This window comes from Larimichthys crocea, chromosome VIII, assembly GCF_000972845.2.
Source record: "Larimichthys crocea isolate SSNF chromosome VIII, L_crocea_2.0, whole genome shotgun sequence".
Lineage (NCBI taxonomy): Eukaryota > Metazoa > Chordata > Actinopteri > Sciaenidae > Larimichthys > Larimichthys crocea.
Genome location: NC_040018.1, coordinates 23,811,178 through 23,834,402, shown reverse-complemented (window position 1 = coordinate 23,834,402; position 23,225 = coordinate 23,811,178). Strand labels below are relative to the sequence as shown.

The window sequence follows — 23,225 nt, the reverse complement described above, 5'->3', positions numbered from 1 at the left end:
AGGCGGGCTGAGCCTGGGGGCTGGGGGAGGCATTATGGGACGAGAATTGGTCTGGCCTTTTTTTTTTTTTGTTTCCTCTCTTTTATCTTTCCTGTCATTATGTCAGCTCTGCAGTATTTAATGACGGCTCATCTCTTCAGGCAGTTTCAGGTTGCACCACCAATGTAGGGGGAGGGGGACAGTGGAAGCAGGGGAACTTTTTTTTTTTTTTTTTTTTTTTTTTTTGATGTCATTGTCTTCGAGAGGCCAGAGACGAGCCTGGCAGATGTCACAAATACCGACCCCTGTAATAATGCCAGAAGCACATTTATTATGTTCTAAAAGCAGTGACGGGGGGGAGATGGGATGACTCGCTAAGGGAGACAAATGTACAGAGGACCATTTACATGAACATTTACATTTCATGTAGTGAGCTACACTGGAAGGTGACATTCATCCAAAACACCCTGTGTGCGAATAAACCAGAGCAGACCATATTTAAAGAGTTTGTCTCCTGACTTTGTCCAGAGCAGCTTACAAAGAAACAATAACATTATCCCTTTGTTAGTTCATCAGTAGTTCGAAAAACTTTCATGCAAACGAGCAAGCAGCTGGCACTAATTACAAATGTCAACACAGCTTCTATACAATTCGTGAGATATGAGTAACATACTGTCCGTACATAATAATCACCACTGCGTATCCCTGTATTAAAAGGTATTGTTCAATTGGATTTGATTTTCCTTACTCAGCAGCAACACGTGACTGACAACCATTTGGTTAGTCCGTCTTGTAGTCCCGTAATCCCGAGTGTTGTGAGTGTATACGGGCGTATGGGCCTATACATGTCAAATGGGGGTGGACGGACACGGGTAGCCACTGTTTTCGTGTCATTGATGTATGCGTGGTGACCTCAGCCCCGTCCTAAACAGCAGAGTAAATAATTGTCAAACAAGGGGTTGGACAAAGGCGTCGCGTGGAGAGAGAGCCGGGGCGGGCCTCAGCACTCTGGCCTCCACCGCAGTCGGACAGAGGCTGCGTGACCCCTGTAATCCACCAACCACCCCCTCTGCTCACACATACACACACATGCCTATAGACCCCTTTGCTCATTGTGATAATCCCTTTGTGATTAATAGAGTTTTAATCATGCTTGCAGAACACAGATTGTGTCTTATGTCCGTAGACTGCATAGTAAGTGGACAGAGCTTCCGGGTGTCTTAAACTTGCGTTCTTTGTCATGGCCGTCAGGAGGGAACTCCATTGGTTGCAGAAAGAAGTCTTGATTGTATGTAAACGTATGGGGAAATTATCCTACTTCTCACTTGAGTTTATTACCTCAGTAAATGGTTCATGTTAACAGTTAATGGTCTCGATCACTAATTCCTTCCATACAACACGACGTTCACTTTGTAAACTATGGTCCCATATGTGAGTGAAATAGACAATAAAGCAGTGTATGCTTTCGGGTGTGGCTACCTTGTCAGCTTCTCAATCAGATCTAGTCAGGATAGAGGCGTCGCAATGTGTATCCTGTGACAAGTGACGGCCATAATGCTACACTCACGACTTAAAACAATGTGTGTGCATGTGACGTCATGGTGGCTTTGTCTAGTGTTATTATACGGCGTTCACAGCATTATACAGCCCATGCTTATGTATCACTATATTAGTGGCGACATTGCTACATACGTTGCAGTTGTGTTGTCTGGATGTTGTAACTGAAAGATGTTGTGTGGTATGCTACAGGTGGTGTGTTTGTGTGTGCAGTGGCTTTCATTGAAGTCTTATGTTCACATGCTGTTTGTTCCTGTGCAACTCCGCCTTCTGAAAATTGAGACAAAGCGGAGGCGGTGAGCAGAGTATGTATACGTTTGCGAAGCTGTTATCACAGAGGGAGACGGTCAGAGGGATGACATGGTTAGAAGACATAGAAGCCCGTATGAGTACATCTCTCATCACATTTCAGCACTGAATAGTAAGTTTTAGGAATGCTTGCCAGACATAAAACTAGGCATCTAGGTGACAGATTGCTGCCCACATTTAAATTCTTTCTAATTGACGTGGCCTTGTGTAATTATATCACATGATTCAATGAAGAAAATCATATTAAGAGGACTTACTTCATTTACACAATTTGTTTCTCTCATTGTATGACATAGACTAAGCCAAGACATTATCCTAGTACACTTTGTTTGTACATTTTCAAGGTAATGCATTTAGGCTTAATTATAAGAGGCTGGATAATTACCCCCTGCAGCCTTATTAGATTTGTAGTCAGTCATTTGGGTCACAACAGTGACATTATTAATCTGGAAATGCATCAAACCATGAAAAGCTTGTTGTTCCATCCTTTCAGATCATAAATCAGTGCAAAGACAGTAGAGTAAAGATACTCTAGATCTAGTGTAGAACTTGCATACGAATGCCACAGAAAAAGTGGTGGCCAGCAAAAGCAACCAGGCCAGAGTAATGGGTCATCTGTTGCTGCCGAGCCCTGCCATCGTTTGCTGTCCTTGAGCCCTTCTTCTGCTGCTCAAGCACTGAAACTTGTCTGTTGAGCCAGCGCTGTTGCATAATTTAGCTGTCGCCCCAGCAACACATCAGCCAGGAAGTGGGGAGCTGCACGGCTGCAGTGCAGAGATCAATAAGGATTGTGTGTGAGCTTTTAGAGGCAGGAATGTTTGGCCTCATTGATGGTTCATTTATGATAAATGAGGAGGACATTGTATTTAGTAAATGGACTCAAGTTTTCATTTTGACAGCGGAACAACTCTACCCTGGTGCATCAGCCCGTTGCAGTGTTGTTGGGAAGGCTGCTTAAAGTACAATAGTATCACAACATCTCTCTGTAGTGTTGTGGTGGGTACCGAGAGGCCTCACCGTCTGACGTGCACCAACCTGACCTGGTTTCTGCTTTTTGAATGTTTTGTTGGTGTCTCAGATGCCATAACTGTCAGTGGGTTTTAAATGGTGTACTTAGTCTTATTCCGTTTACTGGACTTCCTGTTATGCTGATGTAATAAAGCTGGAATTACCGTCTGACCCCTGTTGGTACAAACCGCCTGCAAATGGAGGTCATTCAGATGAGAAATGATGAGGAAGGCGGAGGTCCATTAAAACATGCTGCAGTACTTGTTTGTAATAAGCCTGACTTTAATGTGCGAGTCCTTTTTTATTGTCTCCACCATGGTCAAGCTATATAGGGAATTGAAAACCTCAACCCTGACTGTTCACTTCAACTGTGAACACTGACAATGATGCATTCACATCACACGTCACATTGTTTCACATGTTTTTACCTCACAAAGAATCAATGAATGTTACAGTAAAGTGGCAGCGAAGGACTGACTGAAGTAGCAGTGTGTACAATGAGTCCGTGTAGCATCATTGTTGAGCACACTGGAAGTGTAGATAAGTTCTTTGATTATCTTTAGCAGAGGTAAAAAACAAAACAAAACGAGGACTTGTGAAGTATCACAAATGTAGTTCTTTGATCTTGTGTGTATCTACCTGGAACATTAATAAATCCCCTAATTTCCTTGTTACATGTATTCCTGGATGCATACTCAATTTCTCGTTTTTGTTTTTTCTTCTTCATTATAATCTTGGGAATCTCTACAATTCTTCACCATGTTCTTTGTCATCTGAATGCCTGCAAGATTATATTACTAATGGCATTTGTAATGAATGACCCAGACACTAAATGGATAACCTAATTTCCAAATGTGTCCCCTTAGCTACAACACTGATCTCGATACAGATTAAACTCGCAGGGATGTCAGATGATTTTAGAAATGCCTCTCAACATTTTGGCTAACCTGCCTTTCCTTTTTTTATTCCTGTTTTCATGTCACACATTTTCAATCGGAGAACAATTGGTCTTGTTTGTTTGTTTTTTTTCCCCAAGGTAGGCCTTGGTAGACTTTAACAAACTGAGATTGAGCTGTAGTGTTACATTCATTTATATGGTGCCTTGCTCCTGCTGTTTGTATTTCAATGCTGTGTGAACCTTGTTTTGGCTCATTAACAGCAGACCTTGGCTGGTTGGGTTGGGTGAAATGAGTCTTGGCTTTTAGCTCTGAATGGCCCTGTTTAATAGCATTTTTTCTGATCGATGCTATTCTTTGCTTAATGTAGCCCGGCTGCTATGGCTGCTGTTAAATTTGTGTCAGGATGGAAACAAATAAGGGCCTTTGCACAATTAGTGCTGCATAATTACATTCTGTACTTCCAGTCAAGTTAGTGTATAGGCAATATCGGAACATGTAACTTAATTTAAATTGTCTGTTGTATTTTTAAAAATGGTCACATATAAAGGGTCAAGAGGTTAAAATTGATTTAATTCTACAATACAATATCAGTCTCAATGGTCCATCCTGTGAGCTGCTTATGGCAATGTCCACATTACATTATTTTAAAAAAAAAAACACATGCTTTTGTTTTTTTTTAGCCTCCCACTTAACTGGTGGCAGTTTTGACAGCCACCAGATATCAAGCTGGATAAACCTAATATTTCTAGTATCACATAGTAGTGTGGCAGTGTTTACTACATTGGATGCAATCTGGATTTGTGTGCCATGGTTACGGTGTAATAATCCTGGCGTAGACCAAGTTTTCATTGTGCTGACCTGCTTTTAACAGCCAAGTGTGGACGATTCCCCCGGCCCAGAAATAGAGGTATTGAATTTAGTAGGGAGATGAAGGGGAGGGAGGGGGAGGAGATGCTGTGTGGAAGGAGAAGAGGGGATAGTGGTCTGGCTCAACACACTACACTGCCCCACCCAGAGGAAACATTCCAGACGGAATTAAAGAGTTAACTCTTCAAACAGTGAACATTCCCACCGGGGGCTCCCAACAAGAGACGGGGTTTGATGGGGGTGGGTGGGTGCATGTCCGTGTTTTAGTCAGGCCCCTGATTGGTGATCTTTCAATTCATTTCACTCAGTGTCGCAGGGGCTGTAAAAGAAAAAAGCCAAAGGGCCTGAATGGGAGGAGCTGGCTGGGAGGGCCCACTAGTGCAGGCAGAAACACTTTTTTTATTTTTATTTGTCTGAGTCCCAAAGGGCACATCTGCTGTTGGCAGACGGGACGAGGCTTCTTGTAGGTCCAGACCCTTCACCTCGGCCACACAATGGCCTGGTCAAACGCAACACTAATTGGAAGTGTCTAGTCTGTCAGGATGATTCTGTCATCCACGCACAAAACTACGGGATCTTGATTGTGTTTTTTTAAGTTATTCATTCATGGATTCATGGTCCTGTATCCTTGAAGGGGATCCCACATCAAAATTAGGAATGATTTACACTAATAGTTATATTTTTACCTCACACTGTTAATAAGCCATAAACTAAACATTTCATATCCTAGATGGAAGATACCTAGAACAAACATTGTGTTGCAGTACATAAAAGCTGTGTATTTTCAACCCAACACATCATGGCCATTTAAATAGATGCTACATATCCAACATTAGACGCCAAATAAAGATTTTTATTAGTCTTAATGTTTCATTTTCTCAAATAGATTATATTTGGGTTTTCCCCTGTCTTCGTGTCTGTATAGAGAGATGGAAAGTGCAGCCGCTGCAACGTTAATGTTCCTTTCTGTTGTGTTTTATTACCTATAAGCGCCAGTGATTTGCATTCTGGACATGTTTGCTTAAAGTTGTGCCCCTTGACGTCTGAGTGCTCCGGCCTCCCATTCAGACACAACTTCACATGCAGGAAGATGGCGGGTGCAGCATAAGGAATAAGTATGTTGTGCTTCTCTCAATAGACCTATTTAATTTTGATTTTTCCAGCCGTGCCTTTTTAAGAACACAAGGTCTTCTTGCCTTCTGTATTTGAGGTGTCTGCCGAAGTGCAGCTGAAGTAATCGCTCCTGCAACCTCATGCAAATTGTCTCTTGGATGACCCCCCTCATGCGCATTGTCACTGTGAGTCCCTCACACTGCTAGTCTCGATTTTAATTGAATTGAAAGGCAAAAATTCTCACATTTAAATGCAAATGGTGCATGTCCATTAGAGATGTCACACTTTTTTCCCAAATCGACTCTGGGGGATTGACTTCCTTGCTTCTAATGGAAACTGAGCTACTGATGCCTGCTGTAATTTGATCAGTTTGTAGTGAAACCACAAGCCCCCCTCCCCGCACTATTGCTGGTTCCATTCGTCCTTTACAACCACTCCCACTCAGTATATCTCAACACCTGCTCTTTAATGAAGGCAAACAGAGAAAGGGGAATAGCCAAATGAAACAAAGACATCCAGCAACCCCTTTGGCAGCTGCAGGGAAATAGATCCAAGGTCATATGACACTGTTGAGCAAAGTCTCCTTGAGTTTTATATAGGCTGACTGCATATAGTGATACAGTACACATGTATATAGACTACTGTTCACACACTGTGTTGCAGTGGCCCTTGGTACAGTATGTGAAGTCATATTGTCCTTGTACCATGTATGTTCTTTTACTGTGTATTTAGCTTGTCTGTCTTTGCACCTCTGCTCGCATGATCAAATCTTTCCATACACTTGGTATTTACAAGGAATTTTGATGATCTATTTAAAACACAGCATAGCATGCAGCCCCGTCAAGCTAAACATATTCTTATGTGTAACCACCCTCCTACTTTTTTGCCACACAAATATGTTACAAGAATAAAATCATTGAGGGTATCCTGATGCTGTCATCAACAGCGATTTGAGCTTGGTATCATTTAATGTCTTTCGATACAGTTGTAAGTGTAAAACTGGGTTTCAGTACTGGCACCAAGGTTTATGTTAACTGGTGACATATGCTGGCTTTTGTGATTATTATCATGTGTAGCTGTCTGGCAGATGAAAATATCAATGGCCAAAAGGTATGATTGTGCCTAATGGTTCGATAGCTGATATGTGTTCTTCACTTTTCTCAATAGCCATTCATTTGGTTGACTTTACAGTTGGCTGGTGTATTTCTTTCTACACTGATTTTGTATAAATAAACTTTATTAACAAACCATGTGGATTGTGTTGTTGTAACATCCACATTGTTGGACTGCTGTAGACAAAGTCACATTTGTTGTTTTGCTGAGTATTGTGATATCCTTTTATAGAAGCCAGGTGGGCGGTTGAGGTAATTTGCTCAATCTGTGTATAGGTTTTTTTTTTTAGAGGTAAAGTTTATGCCTTTCATAGAAGTTATGAAATTTAAGCTGCTTAGCATCTTGAAACCAGAAGTAGACATGCTGACACAGCAACATAAACCAGTCCTTACCAAATATTGACTGCAGTGAACAAAAGAAAAGGGGCAGATCAGTTTATCTAGCAGACTGCAGATTGGATGTGGATTGGCCTTTACGTTCCTGCCCAATCCGAAAGGCCAGCCAGACTGCTGTTGTTTTAAAAAAATGTTAGGTGCAGACTGTCATACCAGGGCTTTGCTCTTTGTAGAAAACACCAGGCAGTAAGGAGGTGTGGAGGTGAGTTGTCTTCTGCCACTGCTTTGGCTGAGCTCCAGCCTGGTGTCAGGAGCCTGTAGGTGCGAACTGGGCCACTGTGTCAAGGCCCTTGGGTAAACACAGCAGCTGACTGGGACCTTCAACACAGCCTTGCAGATGAGAGGGAGGGGCATAAGGCTTTCTATAGCCTGCCTGCTTTTCAGTCTGCACAGTCATTGCGCTGCCTGCCAAAATCTCATGTAGTTTATAGTAGCATGTGGCCACGTTGTGCGTCTGCCAAATTTTCAACACAAGCGGAGTGTAATCATGTGCTTGTCAGAGGGAGCTACCAGCAGAGGAGGAAGGAAGGTGAAAAAAATATCTTGGCGGCTGCCCAGGAAACGTCACATTACACTAAAGGCAATGTGTTCACAGCTCAGCTTCCAATGGTTACATTCTACGTTAAGGGCTGTACATCCTCCATAGCTGCTCACTTCCTAAATCACAGTCAACGCAAGAAACCAGCAGTGCGCAGCGTGTCTGTCAAAACCACCGGCTAGTAATCCTGAATGTTGTGCTATTGTACACACTGCTACATATAACAAAAGAAAATATATCCCCATAGCATGAGCAAAGTCCAGTTTGGAATATGGTGATTCATTTACACACTATATGTATTGGAGAGCATAGGCATGTTGAAGAATGTTGGATAACATTTCTTTTGCAGCTTTAACCTATCTTAAATATAATCTATGATACATGTGTCAGAATATTAACATAAAATAGTTAAACAAGGTTAACAAATAGATATTGGTCCCATTGTCATATTTTGAGGGGTGGACTTAAACATATCAGGCTTTTATTTGATACATTTATGCATCATACATACATTAAAGCATGTGAACCAAGGAGCAATATCTCAGACTGTGCAACTGTTCATTTTTAGGATCAGTTCATGTATTTATTTTTATAGAAGTTAAATAATTTGACAGTTTGGTTAATCGCCATTTTAGATGAATGCACACAAACATTTGTGTTGGACTGAAATTCTTTTATTGACCAAATGAATCATTTCAAACGACAAAAAAACAACATCAGGCTCTGATCTGTAGCTGATCTGGTTAATAGACAATCACACTGTGAATAGTACTATGGACCATGTCAACCAGCGGTCAATAATTTCAAAAGGCATGTTAGTAAATGATTAAATAGTGGCACATAAAATTGAATTATTAACAGCAGGGTCCACAGTGAATGTAGGTTATTATAAGAACTGTATCTTTTTTGGTAATAATCTTTGGTGTCCTTCAGTGTGATGAAGCAGTGCAGAATTTTTCCTTTGCATTTTATTCATTAGAAATATTTTCTTGCCTCCCTTTGTCAAATTTAAGCAGGCACTTGGTGTGTTTCTGTTGGTCTCAAATCCCTTTAGTGTGTAACAGATCACAAGGCCTGGCCTAACAAACATCAGCATATTAATGTGGGACATGGTTCAATAATGTTTGTGGCAGATTTGGGATGCCCCAACCCCCAGCGGAGCCAGCCTTGATTAGCCAGCCATCTGGTCAAACAAAGACATCTCAGGTTTTCCTGCCTTTAAATAAATGTGATTAGAAAACCTAAGGAAGCTTTCAGCACAGAGAGGATGTGTGGTCAGATAATTTGTTAAAAAAAAGTGGTAGTAACATTTATTAAATGATTGACTGCACAAAATTGGAACAAGACCTAATGCATTTGGTGGTAGCCTTCAGTTGAGCATTCATACTGCAATCCAACATTAAATAATGCATTACTTTATGTATGTGAGCATACATTAAAAAATGCTTCACGTGTTTTTTTAATTTGTGTTCTATAACAGGAGCTGAATTCAATTTAAATGACGGCAAATGAATGTGAACCATCTACTGTGCAAACATCTGCTCACCTGTAAATCTGTCATTGGAAAATGTATGTCTCTGCATTTATTGGTTTTACTATTCTCGGTATGTGTTTTTGCTGCTGTTGTATTACATTCAGTACAGTCTGTTTGCTTTGTTATCTATATCATATCCCCTTGATGCTGCAACTACCCAATTTCCACGTTACAATAATTACAGTTTTATCTAATCTGATCATCATCATATACTTCTGTGATGTCTGTGTATGGACTAAACCGCAGCATCGTCTAGCGTTGAGCAAACATTGAAGTTGGTTATGTGTTTTGAGGCTGTCAACAATTTAAATATCTAGTTTGACTGAGCATAATAATTAACCTGCCAAATATAATTTCCTCTATCAAACCAGTTTATGCAGAAAGGTGCCTTATGGAGTACATAACATGATGTGTGCTTGTAAACTTGGTTAGGTAAGACTATATGTGTTATACACATAACATACACTTTAATGATTAATCAGTGAGTGATACATCAGAAATGTATCAACCAACAATATTCACATGGCACAACATTGTTTCCGCAGTGTTTTCTGCAATGTGTGGGTTTTCAGATTTATTGTGCAATGATTGCACAATAAAAGGTGTTGGCAGTAACAAGTTCACTGTGACTGCTACGGCTTTTAGGATTGTTCTAGATGTTTAAAATCCTGCTCCTGCTCTTGAATTAAAAACCAAACTGAGATTAGCCCATTTTCATTTTTCCTATACATTTATATTTGTAGGCTGCAGCTTTTTCCTTCATAAAAAAAGCAGGTTTGTTCTGTTAGGTAAATCTAACACTGACAGCAATTACTAACACTAGTGCATAATGATGGTTAAAACACTAATCAGGGCTGGTTTGCGAATATGGAACGTCTGGACTTTATGCAATTTGTCTCTGATAATTCGATACAATTAGCTCTGACGTGATGCAAGTTTCATTTATTGTCCATATTAGATCCGCTACGTGTTGCACTTGCATCTCAAGCGCCCTCATTTTTTTCTCATTTTCAAACTAGACTCAAATTGTGAATGATCAATGATATTTAGGTTTTACAGGTACTATTTCACAGGATGCATAACATTTTAAACCAGTGAACCTGATAGCTGCGAGCTAAAAACGGTTGCATAACAATTGCATAACTTGCCACAGCAACGTCAGTGAAATGACACCGGTTTGGTATGGTTTGGTTTGAGATTTTTGGTTGTCTTTTGAGCGTCCAGTAGAGATGTAGTGGCTCGTCGGCCCCTGGAGATGAGCTCCAGATGCGTGACGGGCTGCACCATCCCAGCCCGTGTCCCTGGGGGGTACTGGCCTGTCAGAGGTGGAATGCCCCTGTACACTTAACATTAGCTGAGAGGAAACAGATACCTCCAGCTCTGGACAGAGAAATCGCTCCCTATCGATTAGACTATACAGAAAGCTGTGAATTGTGCTTATGGTTTGAACATTTGATACTGCAGCTTGAGAGAGATAGTCATAACAGTAACTCCTCTGATGGAGGAAACCCTGAGAATAACTGAGGACTGGTTAGCCCCCTCACACACCACACAAAGAAGTCATTTACCCATCTGACTGCAGGCGTTGTGACCTCTGTCATTTCATATGTAATTAGATGTGATGCGTCCTAATAGTAGCAGAGGTTTTTTGTTGATTGTGAATGTATCAAGTTCCCGGCGTTGTCAGTGTAATGAGAATGTATATAAAGGCCTATCAGGTCTGTGTGATATCTCCAGCTGCCATTAGCATGGGGGTGAAGTGGATGCTTGCTCTTTGAAAGATGTGAGATATGCAAGGTATTTTTAGCTAAAGCTTTTAACCCAGAAGAAAAGGCTAATAGCTGCTTTGACCTGAATGCAGCAGTATAGTATTTTGCGTTATGCCATAAAAACTGTTTAATAGTTCAGTTCTTTTAGCCACAACATGCTGTATAAATAAGAATGCTCTGTACAACTTAATATCGACTACCATACACTTCACAGAGTAAAACTAATAGCTTCAAATCAAATTATGAGTGAGGGGGCGCAGAGGGGGCTCAATGTAAGTCTGTGTATAGTTTAGTTTGGAAAATTTAGTCTCTGAGGTCTAATTTCTTACGGGCCAGAAACCCTGTGTGAAAGGGTTAACTCATGGAGTACTGTATGTGGTGGCACAGATGTGATTCACTAAAATGTTTGCTCTGCCTGTGAAAGGGTCTTTGAACCAATGAGTGTGAACTTCTGGCCACACCAGCCTATAAACGTTGCATTTGTGTGAGGCAGCGAAAGGGGCCAGCTAGTGTAATGGGGGATGGGGCCTCTGCCTGTGGAATGTGGTGTCTTGGTGAAAGGGCTGGAGCTGAACAAATGCAGTCAGTTTATTTGGCAAACCAGACTTGCTGGTCACCAACAGACATGTTTACCCAGGAACTAAATATGCAGATCCACCCCTTTCTTTCAGACAGGAGCCTTTCCAGTTTGTTTCTCTCTTTGTCGTCTCTCTGTTTCTCTTTCTCTGTGTGAAATTGATTGAGGTTTTAAAAAAAAAAGTGATCAGTGTTAAAAGTTTTTTATCTGCTTGTTTGTTTGCTTGCCTATTCATATTTCTGTCTCTCTGTCTGTGCACCCCCCTCTCCTTTTTCCCTCTGTTTCTCTTTTTCATCTTTGTAATTGGAGTGATTAATGGAGGGAAGGGTGGTCTCGCCTGGAGGCCTGTTTTTCAGTGGCCTTTTTAGAGGTGCAGCACTGCTGAGGCTGGGGCAGGTAGCAACATGTTTTGCCCCTGGACGTTTAGCCCCTTGTCCCTGCCACTTTGTCTATTCCCTCAAAAGCCAGAAATCTCTCCCAGCTACAAACATGACCGGACACTACAAGGCAGGCATGCCCCTGGGCCTTGTTCTCTGATGTTGGCCTGCTCTCATTTGATATGTGACCTTTTTTATGCTCTATAATAATTCTCAATAAGAACAGAGAATCTGTAGTGGACCAGTTTTTAAGTACGCAGTCTACCATATGTTCCCCAGTGGCAGTGAGATTTACTTCCCTCTTGTCGCACATGGAATCACGATTAACCAGAGCCTTTGTTGGTGGTAGCGTGTGGCCCGCTCTCCATGAGATCCTTTACAGTATTTAGCAGATAAGGAACGCTATCCACTCAGCTCGACTCCCAACACCACTCACCCATCAACTCCTCCCCACGGAAAGAGAAACTATAAATGATTCCCGGAGTCCTGCTGTGGGATCAAAGCCTCAATTATTTGATTTGGATTAGAGATTGCTGCGCCCCCCCCTTCCCTTCCCACACTATGCTCGTTTTTACAGGCATGCTGAGAGGAAGCGGATTCGCTTTCTTTGGGAGCATGAAGGCAACTTTGCAGATGGACTTAAACTAAAGGTATCAGGGCTTGTTCTCCAGAAGGTCAGCAGGCTTACTGCTGTATATTTAATCCAACATTTTAGTTTCTTCTTCTTTTCTACTTGTCACTATCACCATTGTTGGCTGCGATCCAGATTTCTGCTAGAGGCCTTGATTGTGATTAAATTACTGCCGTCGTGTCTGTTTAAAAGATTTCCCTCGCTGAACTGTTTTGACAGGCAGCAATTTGGCTAAAAAAGATTAGTGCGGGAATGAGATGTTAAGAGTACCTGTGGGATGAGAGGGGCTCTCCTGTTATTGTGAGGTCTTATTACTGGTTTACAGGAATGCTGGTGAATTTTGCTAAAGTCACCCTCCCTCTTGTGTCTATTCTGGAGGAGATTGCACTGAGGACGGAGACATTTTGTTGCTCTTGATTTATTGCCCAGGGTTGCTATAGGGATCTTCCTCTTATGTGCATGTATCTTGTTTTAATTGAGGATAGGTGTGACTGTTTGCACAGTTTCTTTTTTGTAGATAACTGCAATTCGATGAGGGTTTCCCATGGAAACCTTCCCTGTGTTAGTCAAAGTTTGGGTGTCTTGTCAAAGGCAAAAGTGTTAGGTCACCCTGTGAAGCTGTGATCCTGCCCTCGTCTCAGTTTCCCTGGTGTGGCGGTAGATCACTGAGGATGATGAGTATTGACGTGTGCTGTGAGATTGCGTTCGGAGGGGGCTGGGGACTTCCCTGTGTTTGCACATCCAGGGCTATTGATTTGGGCCCCCTGTTCAATGGCTGTGGCCCAGGGGACTCGGTCTGCAGTGTGGAACTGTGAAGGGTAGGACACACAGAGCCATGACAGTAGCTCAGAGTAGGAAGACAGAGGTTTGGGGCGTTGCTCAGGGCTAACAGGGCTCTAATATGGCAGATACACGTGCCTCTTTTCATTAGGCTTTGTTTAGCCACCAGGATTACACTGGCAGGCTGCAAAACAACGTCTGTTTTCAGATCTACTCCAGTTTTCACATGAGCCATGGTGTAACCCGTTTTTCGGCCATCCTACCGGTTAAGTCAGAAGTAAAAATAAAAAAACAAACAAAAAACAGCTAGAATCATCCAACTTGATATCTATAGTATGAACATGACCTACTTCACACAATATGCAATTAGCTGCTAAAATACGTGTGGAAATGTTCTTGATCCAGTTTTCCCCCTGCTCTTATTATCTTGAGATGATTTCCAAAGTGAGTTTCACACAATTAATATTTCCTTAGCTCAATGGCTGTTATTTGAGCTCATGCAACCTACTAGGAAGAGCGAAAGGAAGTCACATGGTGCTTTTATTAAGAACAAGCCTCTTTATCTAATAACAGCTCCACTATCAAATTGGAGAAGTGCTGTCAACATCCTGAGCAATCAATGCCATCCATCCCCCCACTCCCCAAGCAGCAGCCATTAACCCTTCTTGTTCCGGCATGCCTGGCCTCACTAAAATGGTGGCTCTACTCCAGACATCTTTCTATAATGGCTGCGTAGAATTACCCCCAAGCTATGTATCGACGTGTGTTGTGTAGTTTATCCGATGCAGATGGGAGGGGGGGGGGGGTATGCAAAGAATGTCAACTTGTTGCAGACGGAAGAATGTCATGAGCGACAGTAATGTTATATGCATATAAATGCATGGATTTCACAACTGGTGTTACACAGAGAAACATAAAAGAAAACAAATGTGGAAGTGCAGATGTGTTTGCTCACTCAGAGGTGATGATAATAATCCAGTATAGAATTGTACAAATTAATTTAATGACCCATAGTGACCCATGCTTACCAAATGAAATGGTGACCACATAAGTAACCCACAGATAACTCCAGATAACTAGCTTCAGCTTTGGTCATCGACCTTATTCTTATCCCTGATTTGGCACTGCGCCAGTCAGTCACGTATGGCCTTGATGTGATTAGGCCACCCACTGCCTGGCCAGTAAACCTGCTAACAGCATGAGAGAGAGACAGAGAGGCAACATGGGCTGCTTAAACATATGAAGGCTTCTGTTCATCCTACACCGAGCACACACACACACACACACACACACACACACACACACACACTTATGTTAAGTCAACTCACATGCATAGGCAGGTAGACGGACATGTTTAATACTTTATTTGAATATTATAATTTCATTTGACCTAATTGAGTTTAAGTCTGGATAAATATACTCTCAAATGTCTGGATATGAGACTGGAAAGAAAAGTTTAAGAAGAACCTATACTGCAGTGAAAAGGCACTTATAATACACATACATAAAAAAACATATGGTTTAAACATTTAATTTGAAACAATTTTGAATTATATTGGGCAAGGCAAACTGTGCGCGTCCCTGTCATGGATGTAAGTAGGGTGTGGGAATTTCCTTTTTTAAAGAAGCCATTTCTGGGTGGAGCGCTGACGTGATGACGGGGCTGAGGTGACTGATCATAAGGAGTGGTCCTAAAACATCAGTATCCACTCTAAGTTGACAAAAAAACAACATAGTGTTAACATTCTTCAGCTGACCAAGGTCCCAATTCAAGAACCAACATGTCTATTCATGATTATTGGCCTTCATGTTCCAATTACTGTGCTTTTTTTTTTGAACTGGCTAGAGAAGCAGACATGCTTTCTATAGATGCAAATTAACTTGTATTACGACTAGTGACAGCAGAATTTACAATCCCAGACGCCAGAAACTTTGTGCTCACATAGTAGTTAGTACTACAGAAGCTTGGTTTTATCTTTCCCGCCATCTGTCCTTTTCATCATTCCTGTCTCTACAAGAGGGCACTAAGCAGCTAAGTCAAAGCAATGTTATGCTAGTCAGCCGTCTGTTGTTTTGTTTACATTAGATAGAAAATTGCAACAAATGGTTGCTAGGGCAGTCAGTCTATCACAGTGTGAGAATATATGATTGCAGTATTTTTCCAACGTATGTTTTTCCAAGATGATGTGTTGATGGTTATCACATTATTAATTGTGTCCTCCTCCCACCTCTATCTACAAACAACATTTTAAAGTAGTATCTCTCAGTAGATCTGTGTAACATTTGTGGTGTTTTCATTCATTTGAAGATGGCACAGAAATGATCTAATTTTGTACCAAATCTCGTTTGTTCCAGGCAGCACAGAAAATATTGTTAAAGCAGAGGAGGGGATGGATTGGGAAGTCGAAGTCTGACACTGACTGGACAGTGGTGTTCAGACTTTTGTTCTTGGTTGAGGTCAGGAACAACTTGACTCCTGCGCTCCAATAGCACAGTGTCCCTCAAGAGCCACGGATGTGTGTGTTTGTCTATAGGAGTGCATAGGTTTGTGTGTAAACACATTTCTAACAAATCCAAGGCCAGTAGCTACTCCCTGATACGAGTCATTCATGTTAGAGTGCTCATAAGAATTTACTTTGGACAGAAGCATTTGTTAAATGATAGAGTTTATTACTGTACCATTGGTGCAGATATGCTCAGTAAAAATAGATTTTTAATGGATTTAATGTTGTAAGATTATCCAAATACACGTGCTAACTGGCAGAGTGGCTGTGTTTCCCATGTAACTTTATGGCTCCGTGTTTGGTTACTGTCAGAGAGATTACACCATGTCGACCTCTGGGCCACTGTATAGGGAACATCCAACGTGTATAAAAGGTGCCGAATGCAAAGTTTTTCATGTATGTGCAAGCATGTGAGATTCTACACGGTGCAGTCTGAATTATCTTCTGTTATCATTGTAATCATTTATAATGGTTAAAGGTTAACAGAAGTGGTCAACTTGTGTGCAAAGGTCTATAAGGTATAGAGACGTGCTATACTATATATTTACTGTCATCGTGATCCTGTTGTAATCTCTGTGACATAGTCTGCTGTAGATAAAGTTGACAGTGAATTGTTTTGTGCTTGTAGACTGAATTTAACACAAGATAGAGAAAATGTAAGGAAATATATTTATAGATATTATACGTTATAATGATAAAAAGTCGTTTTTTTTTTTTATGTAAAGCTGTATGTATTTTAAGTAAGTATAGCAGTCTACTGGTATGTCTTTTGAACATTAGACCATCAGACCAAATATTAGTTTTCCGTACCAGAAACGTAGCAATTTGGAACATAATTTCAGACGGTATATACAATTTGGATAAATACATTACTCTTAGAAAGAGTAGCAACTTACATTTTTAGAGAGGTTGTTGGCTTTTTCCAAATAGCAGATATCTAATTTAGTATCAAAAGTCTTTGAAATTCTGAAACATAACATAGCAGTGTGTTTGCAAGTTGACGGCTGATAAATATTTGTTTAGGGAGCATGAATGTTGACAACCATTACACATACAGAGAGTAACAGGGTGAAAATGACTTGTTCTCAGGGGCCTTGACAACCTTTGCCCTGCGAGCTCTCGTTTCAGGTCTTGTAATTGCCACTGACCAATGGGCTCCCGTTTGAAACTAGACCCTGGGCTGCAGCTATTAACGTCCCCCTCCAAACGGATCTTGTTTTGATTCCTGATGCTTTTATAGGTTTTGTCTTTAGGAGACATTCCTGGTCGGCACATACCATGCACCCCTTTCTGCCCCTATTTTCCTTCCTTCCCGTCTTGTGGGGCCATTGCCCCCCCCTCCCTGCACTCACAAACATACACACAGCCATGATCAGCCTCTGCATTTGTGTGTGTGTGTGTGTGCGACTGTGTGCTAAGGCTACTGACCAGCCCACCCTCCCCTGGCCCCTCCTGACAGCCAGCTACACTCCATGAACTTGGCCACCCGTCACAGCTGCGTTAAGATTGAAGGATGGGGGGCCCTTGTATCCAGCTGGGTCGGAAGACATGGGTGGGGGCAGGGCAGGCCCAGATGCAGATGGTTTAGGTCAAATGGAGATGTTTGAGGATGAAGGGGGAGGGGGACACAGGAGCTCAGGGGCACAATAACTCCAGAGGTTACTCCTCCAACCCCTGGAAAAATGCACTCTTGGAGTTTGAGTATATATTAGTTTTCATGTGTTTGTGTTGCAGAATGTTGGCAGTAACTAGCTCAGAGTAAACCTTCCCGACATGAACTTTTTGACCTACAGTGAGTGTCAACCTAATGAGATCTTTGCAGGTAAAAAACAAATAAACGTTGGGAAGAAAAAAACGATGCAAGTGCATTTATAAGAATCACAATGACATTAGTGGTGGATCCAGGTTCAGTTCATGTACCTTGTTGCATGATTGCATAATCTTTTACTCCTCCTTTTGCCTCAGAGTTACTCTCTGTATCCACTGTCATGGTCGAATAAAGGTCAAATGTCAAAAGAATAATCTTAAAAATAGATAATTCTGTTACTTACTGTTAAGATCGTCTCTAAACATGTTGGTAACCACTTTCTGTTTGTTTACTGACCTTATCTGTGTTTTCTCTCGTTTGTTGTAGAATGGGAGTGTAGGCTGGGGGGATGAAGCCGATAGCAGCAAAGGAAGAGGAGGAGAGGCCTCCAGAGACTTTGCTAAGGTAAGCATTTGGGGACTGTGATCACCCCAGTGGGTACAGTCATTAAACAACAAGAGGAAACTGTTGCACTAATTATATAACACCATTTATACTTCTGTCAAGTCAAACTAAATGAAATTGTAAATATGTTTACCTTTTGAAGCAGACTGATGGATGTAGCTTCATGTTGCTTCTCATTTTGTTGCTCTTCAGCACACCATAAAGATAACAGCCAATGGTGAGCTGGCCGTTGACATGCTTGAACTGTATGTTCTAGTCTGTGTTTGTACACCACATAACATTGCAGAGACAAGCATACAAACAAGCCAGCTCTGTTTACAACTCTGTGAATCTGATTAAAACAGACCAAATGGTTCCAATACTTCCAATGACAATTTACAAGGTTGACTGAGTTGAACAACTTGAGCCAACAGTGCCTGACTACGTGCAGTGGTCAGTTGACAAGTTGTTGCACTGTGGCCTTAATAACCTTCTGTTTTCTCTTTCAGTTGTATGAACTCGACAATGACCCCAAAAGGAAGGAGTTTTTGGATGACCTCTTCACCTTCATGCAGAAAAGAGGTAAGAGTACTCTCCAGGAGTCCACACTATATTAAGAAGCAGATGCTTGCTCCATCACATGGATTTAATTTTGCTTAAGTCAGATTTGGCAGGATGGCATTGTGTTACAATTAGGAGAAAATAGTTCTTTGTCAGTGGAATCCTGATTGAAATGGATTTAGCTCTGAGCTTTCAGCATTTATACCCTGTAAACGATTCAAATCCACAAACCTATGCTTCCTTATTATCTCTCAACATATAGAAATACATTTGCATCATGTATTGCAGTTTAGAGTTGCTACAAATGTGACACTGGTTGGAGTGAATTTCATTTCCTGTCTTGTTGTAAGGAGGGTTTGGTATTTTTTACAGAGCATCTGGAATTTCACTATAGATTGATTGGTGTTAGGCCAACAGCACAAACGGTTTGTGCATACTACATGTTATACAATTGTTACAACTTAAGTGTATGAGTTATAACAAAAGTACAAATATAATAGTTTGTTTCTTTTGTTATTCAAGTTGCCGAACATCTTTTCAAGTGTGTCATGTCAGCTCAAAAAACATGCTGTAACTCTCACTGGCTAGGAAATCCTTTACTAATTCCCCTCCCCAGAGTAAAGGCCTTAAAGGGGTCAGCAGGTGAGGTCTGCCTCCGTTGATCCTGTGGCTCTACAGTATCAGAGCCAAGAGGATCTGGCAGTGGCCTAACTTACTTAGTTGGCAAACAGCCAGAGAAGGCTCAGCTGACCGCATGGTACTTTGACATTGCCTACAAGACCTCTCTGACCAGGGCAGCTAATGCACTTTAGGCTTTTATCAGACAGTCTGTTGCTAAGGAAGGTACATGGCTTGAGCAATACCTCCCAAGGTGAATCACAATGTTATTACAGTGGCGCATACTTAACATTATGTTTTGGCAGGTTATGATGAGCAATGATGGTCTGTGAAGGTTGAATGCGTGTGGTGTACACTTCATTATGTTTAGTCACAGGCTATGATGTGTGTCGTGATACGTATGCGAGTGTGTATATGATGTGTAGTTTGTTTTGTCAAGCTGTGACAAATGACAATGGTGTATGTGCTTGTGCAGATACGTTGATGAACTCGCATTCACAAGAGCAGCAGCTTCTGAGCGTCTGGACTAGTCTGGTGAGCACCCAGGCGCTCTTGTTTAGAGGATGATGAATTAAGCCGAGTCAGAGAGAGGGAGGGACAGGATCTGTCAGGACCCTGTTAGCATCTCTGTCCAGTGGCAGATGATGGGAGTGGTTGGCTGACCCTTTACTCACGCTGGTCAGACAGAGAAATCCATCAAGTTGACTAAAATGCCACCTGACAGCAGATAACTGGCTGATTACAGTGTGCCACGTCACATCATTTTCACTAAAGGAAGTAAAAAATAGGTTGACCTTTAAGTGAAAGCAAACACACAAATATGACATGAAATATAACATTGATTTTAACAAAAGAAGATAATAAGGATAACTACATTGCAGCTTGCAATACTACCTCAAATCAAAGCGAAGAAAACAAAACACTGATTTACTGATAACAGTGTGAACGGTTGTCATTTATATTGTGTTAAACTCATTTAGTTAAATTACATTTCCGGAGAGTACAGTGAGTACAAGTGGAATCAGCTTGCATGGATCAAGTTCCCGTATCACCATCGGTACAGGAGACCAGGTATAAGGGAGCGGTTGTGTGTGACAACAGTTGAAACAAATACAACTGTCACCAGAGTGCTCATGTAATAGTGTGAGACAATGGAAAAAGAATATATGATGATTTATATGTTGTGTTTTCATTTGAGGACGTGTAAAGGCCCTGGAACAAAATGACATTCTCACAGTTATTATTGGACTTATGAAAATTAAGAAGCTATAGCTGCACTGTGCTTTAAATATGGATGCAGGATATGACAGGGACGTTGGTATTGACATTAGAGACCTGATGTACAAGAGGAGGAAGGGTATAATTTCAGCTACTCTAGAGAGAGTTCTTCACCCCTCCCTTAAGACGAGAGGCACTTGGCTGACCTCTGCTGTCTCTTAAACCAGAATCTTAATCACAAGGAACAAATTGCTTTGCTCGATTTCCTTTTTGCTGTTCGTGCCAAGACTATATGAAATGAATAGCAAGCCCCGCTAAGCTCTTGTTGGTGGCACCCTGTAATTACTATACATTTACTCCTCCTTCCATTTCACTTCATAGATATGGGGTCGAGATTATTGCACTTTTCTTTTTTTTAAATGAAAGAGTACATAAAGAGCTTTTTAATTTAATGTCACTATATGAAAGGAGGGGGGTAAAACAGCTAGTATGGGAAATACCAGCCACTCTAACTGACTTTACATTCAGAAAGCTCAAAAAAAAGGTTAAGGTAAATCCAGTGTGTCTGGTTGGAAAGAGACAAATGGTGAAGTGCTTTTCCCACCTCATCTTGGGGGCCTCAAGGCCTTGAGAGGAAAGCAAGAGCGGAAGGAAAACTTACGAGGGATTCCCATTTCCTGCCCCTGCGCTTAAAAACAGGCGTGTGTGTGTGTGTGTCTGTGTGTGTGTGTGTGTGTCTGTGTGTGTGTGTGTGTGTCTGTGTGTGTCTGTGTGTGTCTGTGTGTGTCTGTGTGTGTGTGGAATTTTAGCAGCTGTCCTAAATCCTGTATGTGCTTAAAGGGGCCCATTGATAGGCTCTACATCACAGAAATTGCAGAAGACACACATACAAACCCCTCTGTACTTTTACTTTGTTGGCTTTTATTTCTTTGCTGACCTCTCCAACATCCATCCCTTTTTTGCTTTCACCATCGTCCTCCATTCTGTTTGTTGCTTGTAATTTTACCCCGACTTTGTTCTGCTGGAGAACCTCTCGTCATTCACTGCAGATGTAAACATCAGCTGATTGCCAAACATGTAACTCTTATGTAAATGCTCCTGGGGCTTCTCATGTTGGAATAGTTTGGGTGAACATTATTAGCCTTCATGAGTGACGCAGACATCACTGTTCATCGTATCCATTACAGGTTTTGCTGTTTCACTCCCACTGGGAACACAGAGAAATGCTTTGACGCTGGCTCGACGCCATTAACCACCTCAAAGGTTTCGATTAAGCAGATGGTTGAATGTTTGTTTTTGCTTGACACCCGGCCACTTTCTCATTTGGGGTGGGGGTCTGGGGGCAGGATCTGGGGTTGTGAAGAGGTAATCGACGGTGGGGGTGAGCAGTAAGTGAGGCTGCAGGAGCTACGGGTGCTCGATAAAGGGAAGAGAGGAAAAAAAAAAGGAGGAAGAAAATAAAAGAGTGATGCAGCCAACTGCCTGTCAGCGCTGTCCACTTGAGATGATTAATGGCCGCAGGCTGTGATGGACAGAGCCAGAGAAAGAGAGGCTCCTGTTCAGTGAAATCACCAGTCGAAAAGGGAGGGGGTGCCGGGGGGTAAAGACAAGTGTTTTAGCTGCTTCTGCTCCAGCCAGAAAACCCCACACGTCGCGCTCAGCAAAGACTAGATCCGTCCCAGTGTGACACTCCTTATGGGAAGTGTAGATTCAGCTTAAGCAGGACCACATGGTGTGCTATCACTGCTTGAGAGTTATTTTAGGGGAAAATCCCCACGTAGTTGATTTAGGCCTGTTAATAGTAATAAAGTGGTAAGCCGGACTTGTCTTTGTCATTAAGTAGCTTGATGGGGCTGAAGAAAGATGTATAAATTTAGAGGAAGAGGACATGATAATAACGAAGATGTCTCAATTAGCTGCGGCTCCACAGTTGAGCTTACTGCCAGTGGCTCTGCTCTGTTCCTGTAAAACTTTGCTGTGGCCACTGGTTCAGGGTTTATGTAGCAGAATGTCAATAATTTAGTGTCATATTTGTCTTTTTAAAATAATTTTTCCTTCACTGAAATAAGAAAAACTACCATTTTTAATTAACTGCTGGCAAGATAAAGAGGAAAGCACTTATATTAAAAAAAACATGATTTGCATCAAAAATTAATTAAAATAGCTCATGTATCTGGAGTAAAAACAAGACTTTTATGTCCATGTTAAACTGGATATTCTTCGCAGTATTTCTGGTGTGGGAAGAGTGACCTCCCAGCAGGACATTAGAGGAAGTTCCCTAACTGTAACCCTGAGACCAAGAGCTCTGTCCACACCAATTACACCATGAATGGGCTCTGGGGGATCCATGTATGCATTATATTACTCCCCCGGTCAGCCTCACACTGGCCCTCGTAACAGGCGGGCCCTCTGTACAAACACCACACTACAATAGGAACATTCTCTGGCTCTTTGATATGGCCTCATTTTCCTTCAGTTAACACCCCACAACTTCTGGAAAGTGGCAGCACCTGGTTGGTTTAACAACAAAACACTGGGTATTGTGAGCACATTTGTCCGTTTTAGATAGTGTTGGAATGCGGATTAAATGATTTTCATTTGAGGCTGACCTTTTTAAACTGCTATTTCGATAAAAGGGTTTAATAATATTGTAATATATTTCATCTGCAATTCAACAGTATCCGTAT

General features: G+C 41.6%; 1 protein-coding gene across 2 annotated transcripts in view; it reads left to right on the top strand.

The window, feature by feature from the left end:
- Window positions 1–23,225, top strand: part of LOC104920741 (AT-rich interactive domain-containing protein 3B) — a 46,862-nt gene that overhangs the window by 3,932 nt on the left and 19,705 nt on the right. For both annotated transcript variants that reach the window (XM_019271506.2, XM_019271507.2), the window contains exons 3-4: window positions 18,085–18,162; window positions 18,651–18,723. In XM_019271506.2, coding sequence (XP_019127051.2) covers window positions 18,085–18,162; window positions 18,651–18,723 — 151 coding nt within the window. The remainder of the gene's footprint in view (window positions 1–18,084; window positions 18,163–18,650; window positions 18,724–23,225) is intronic.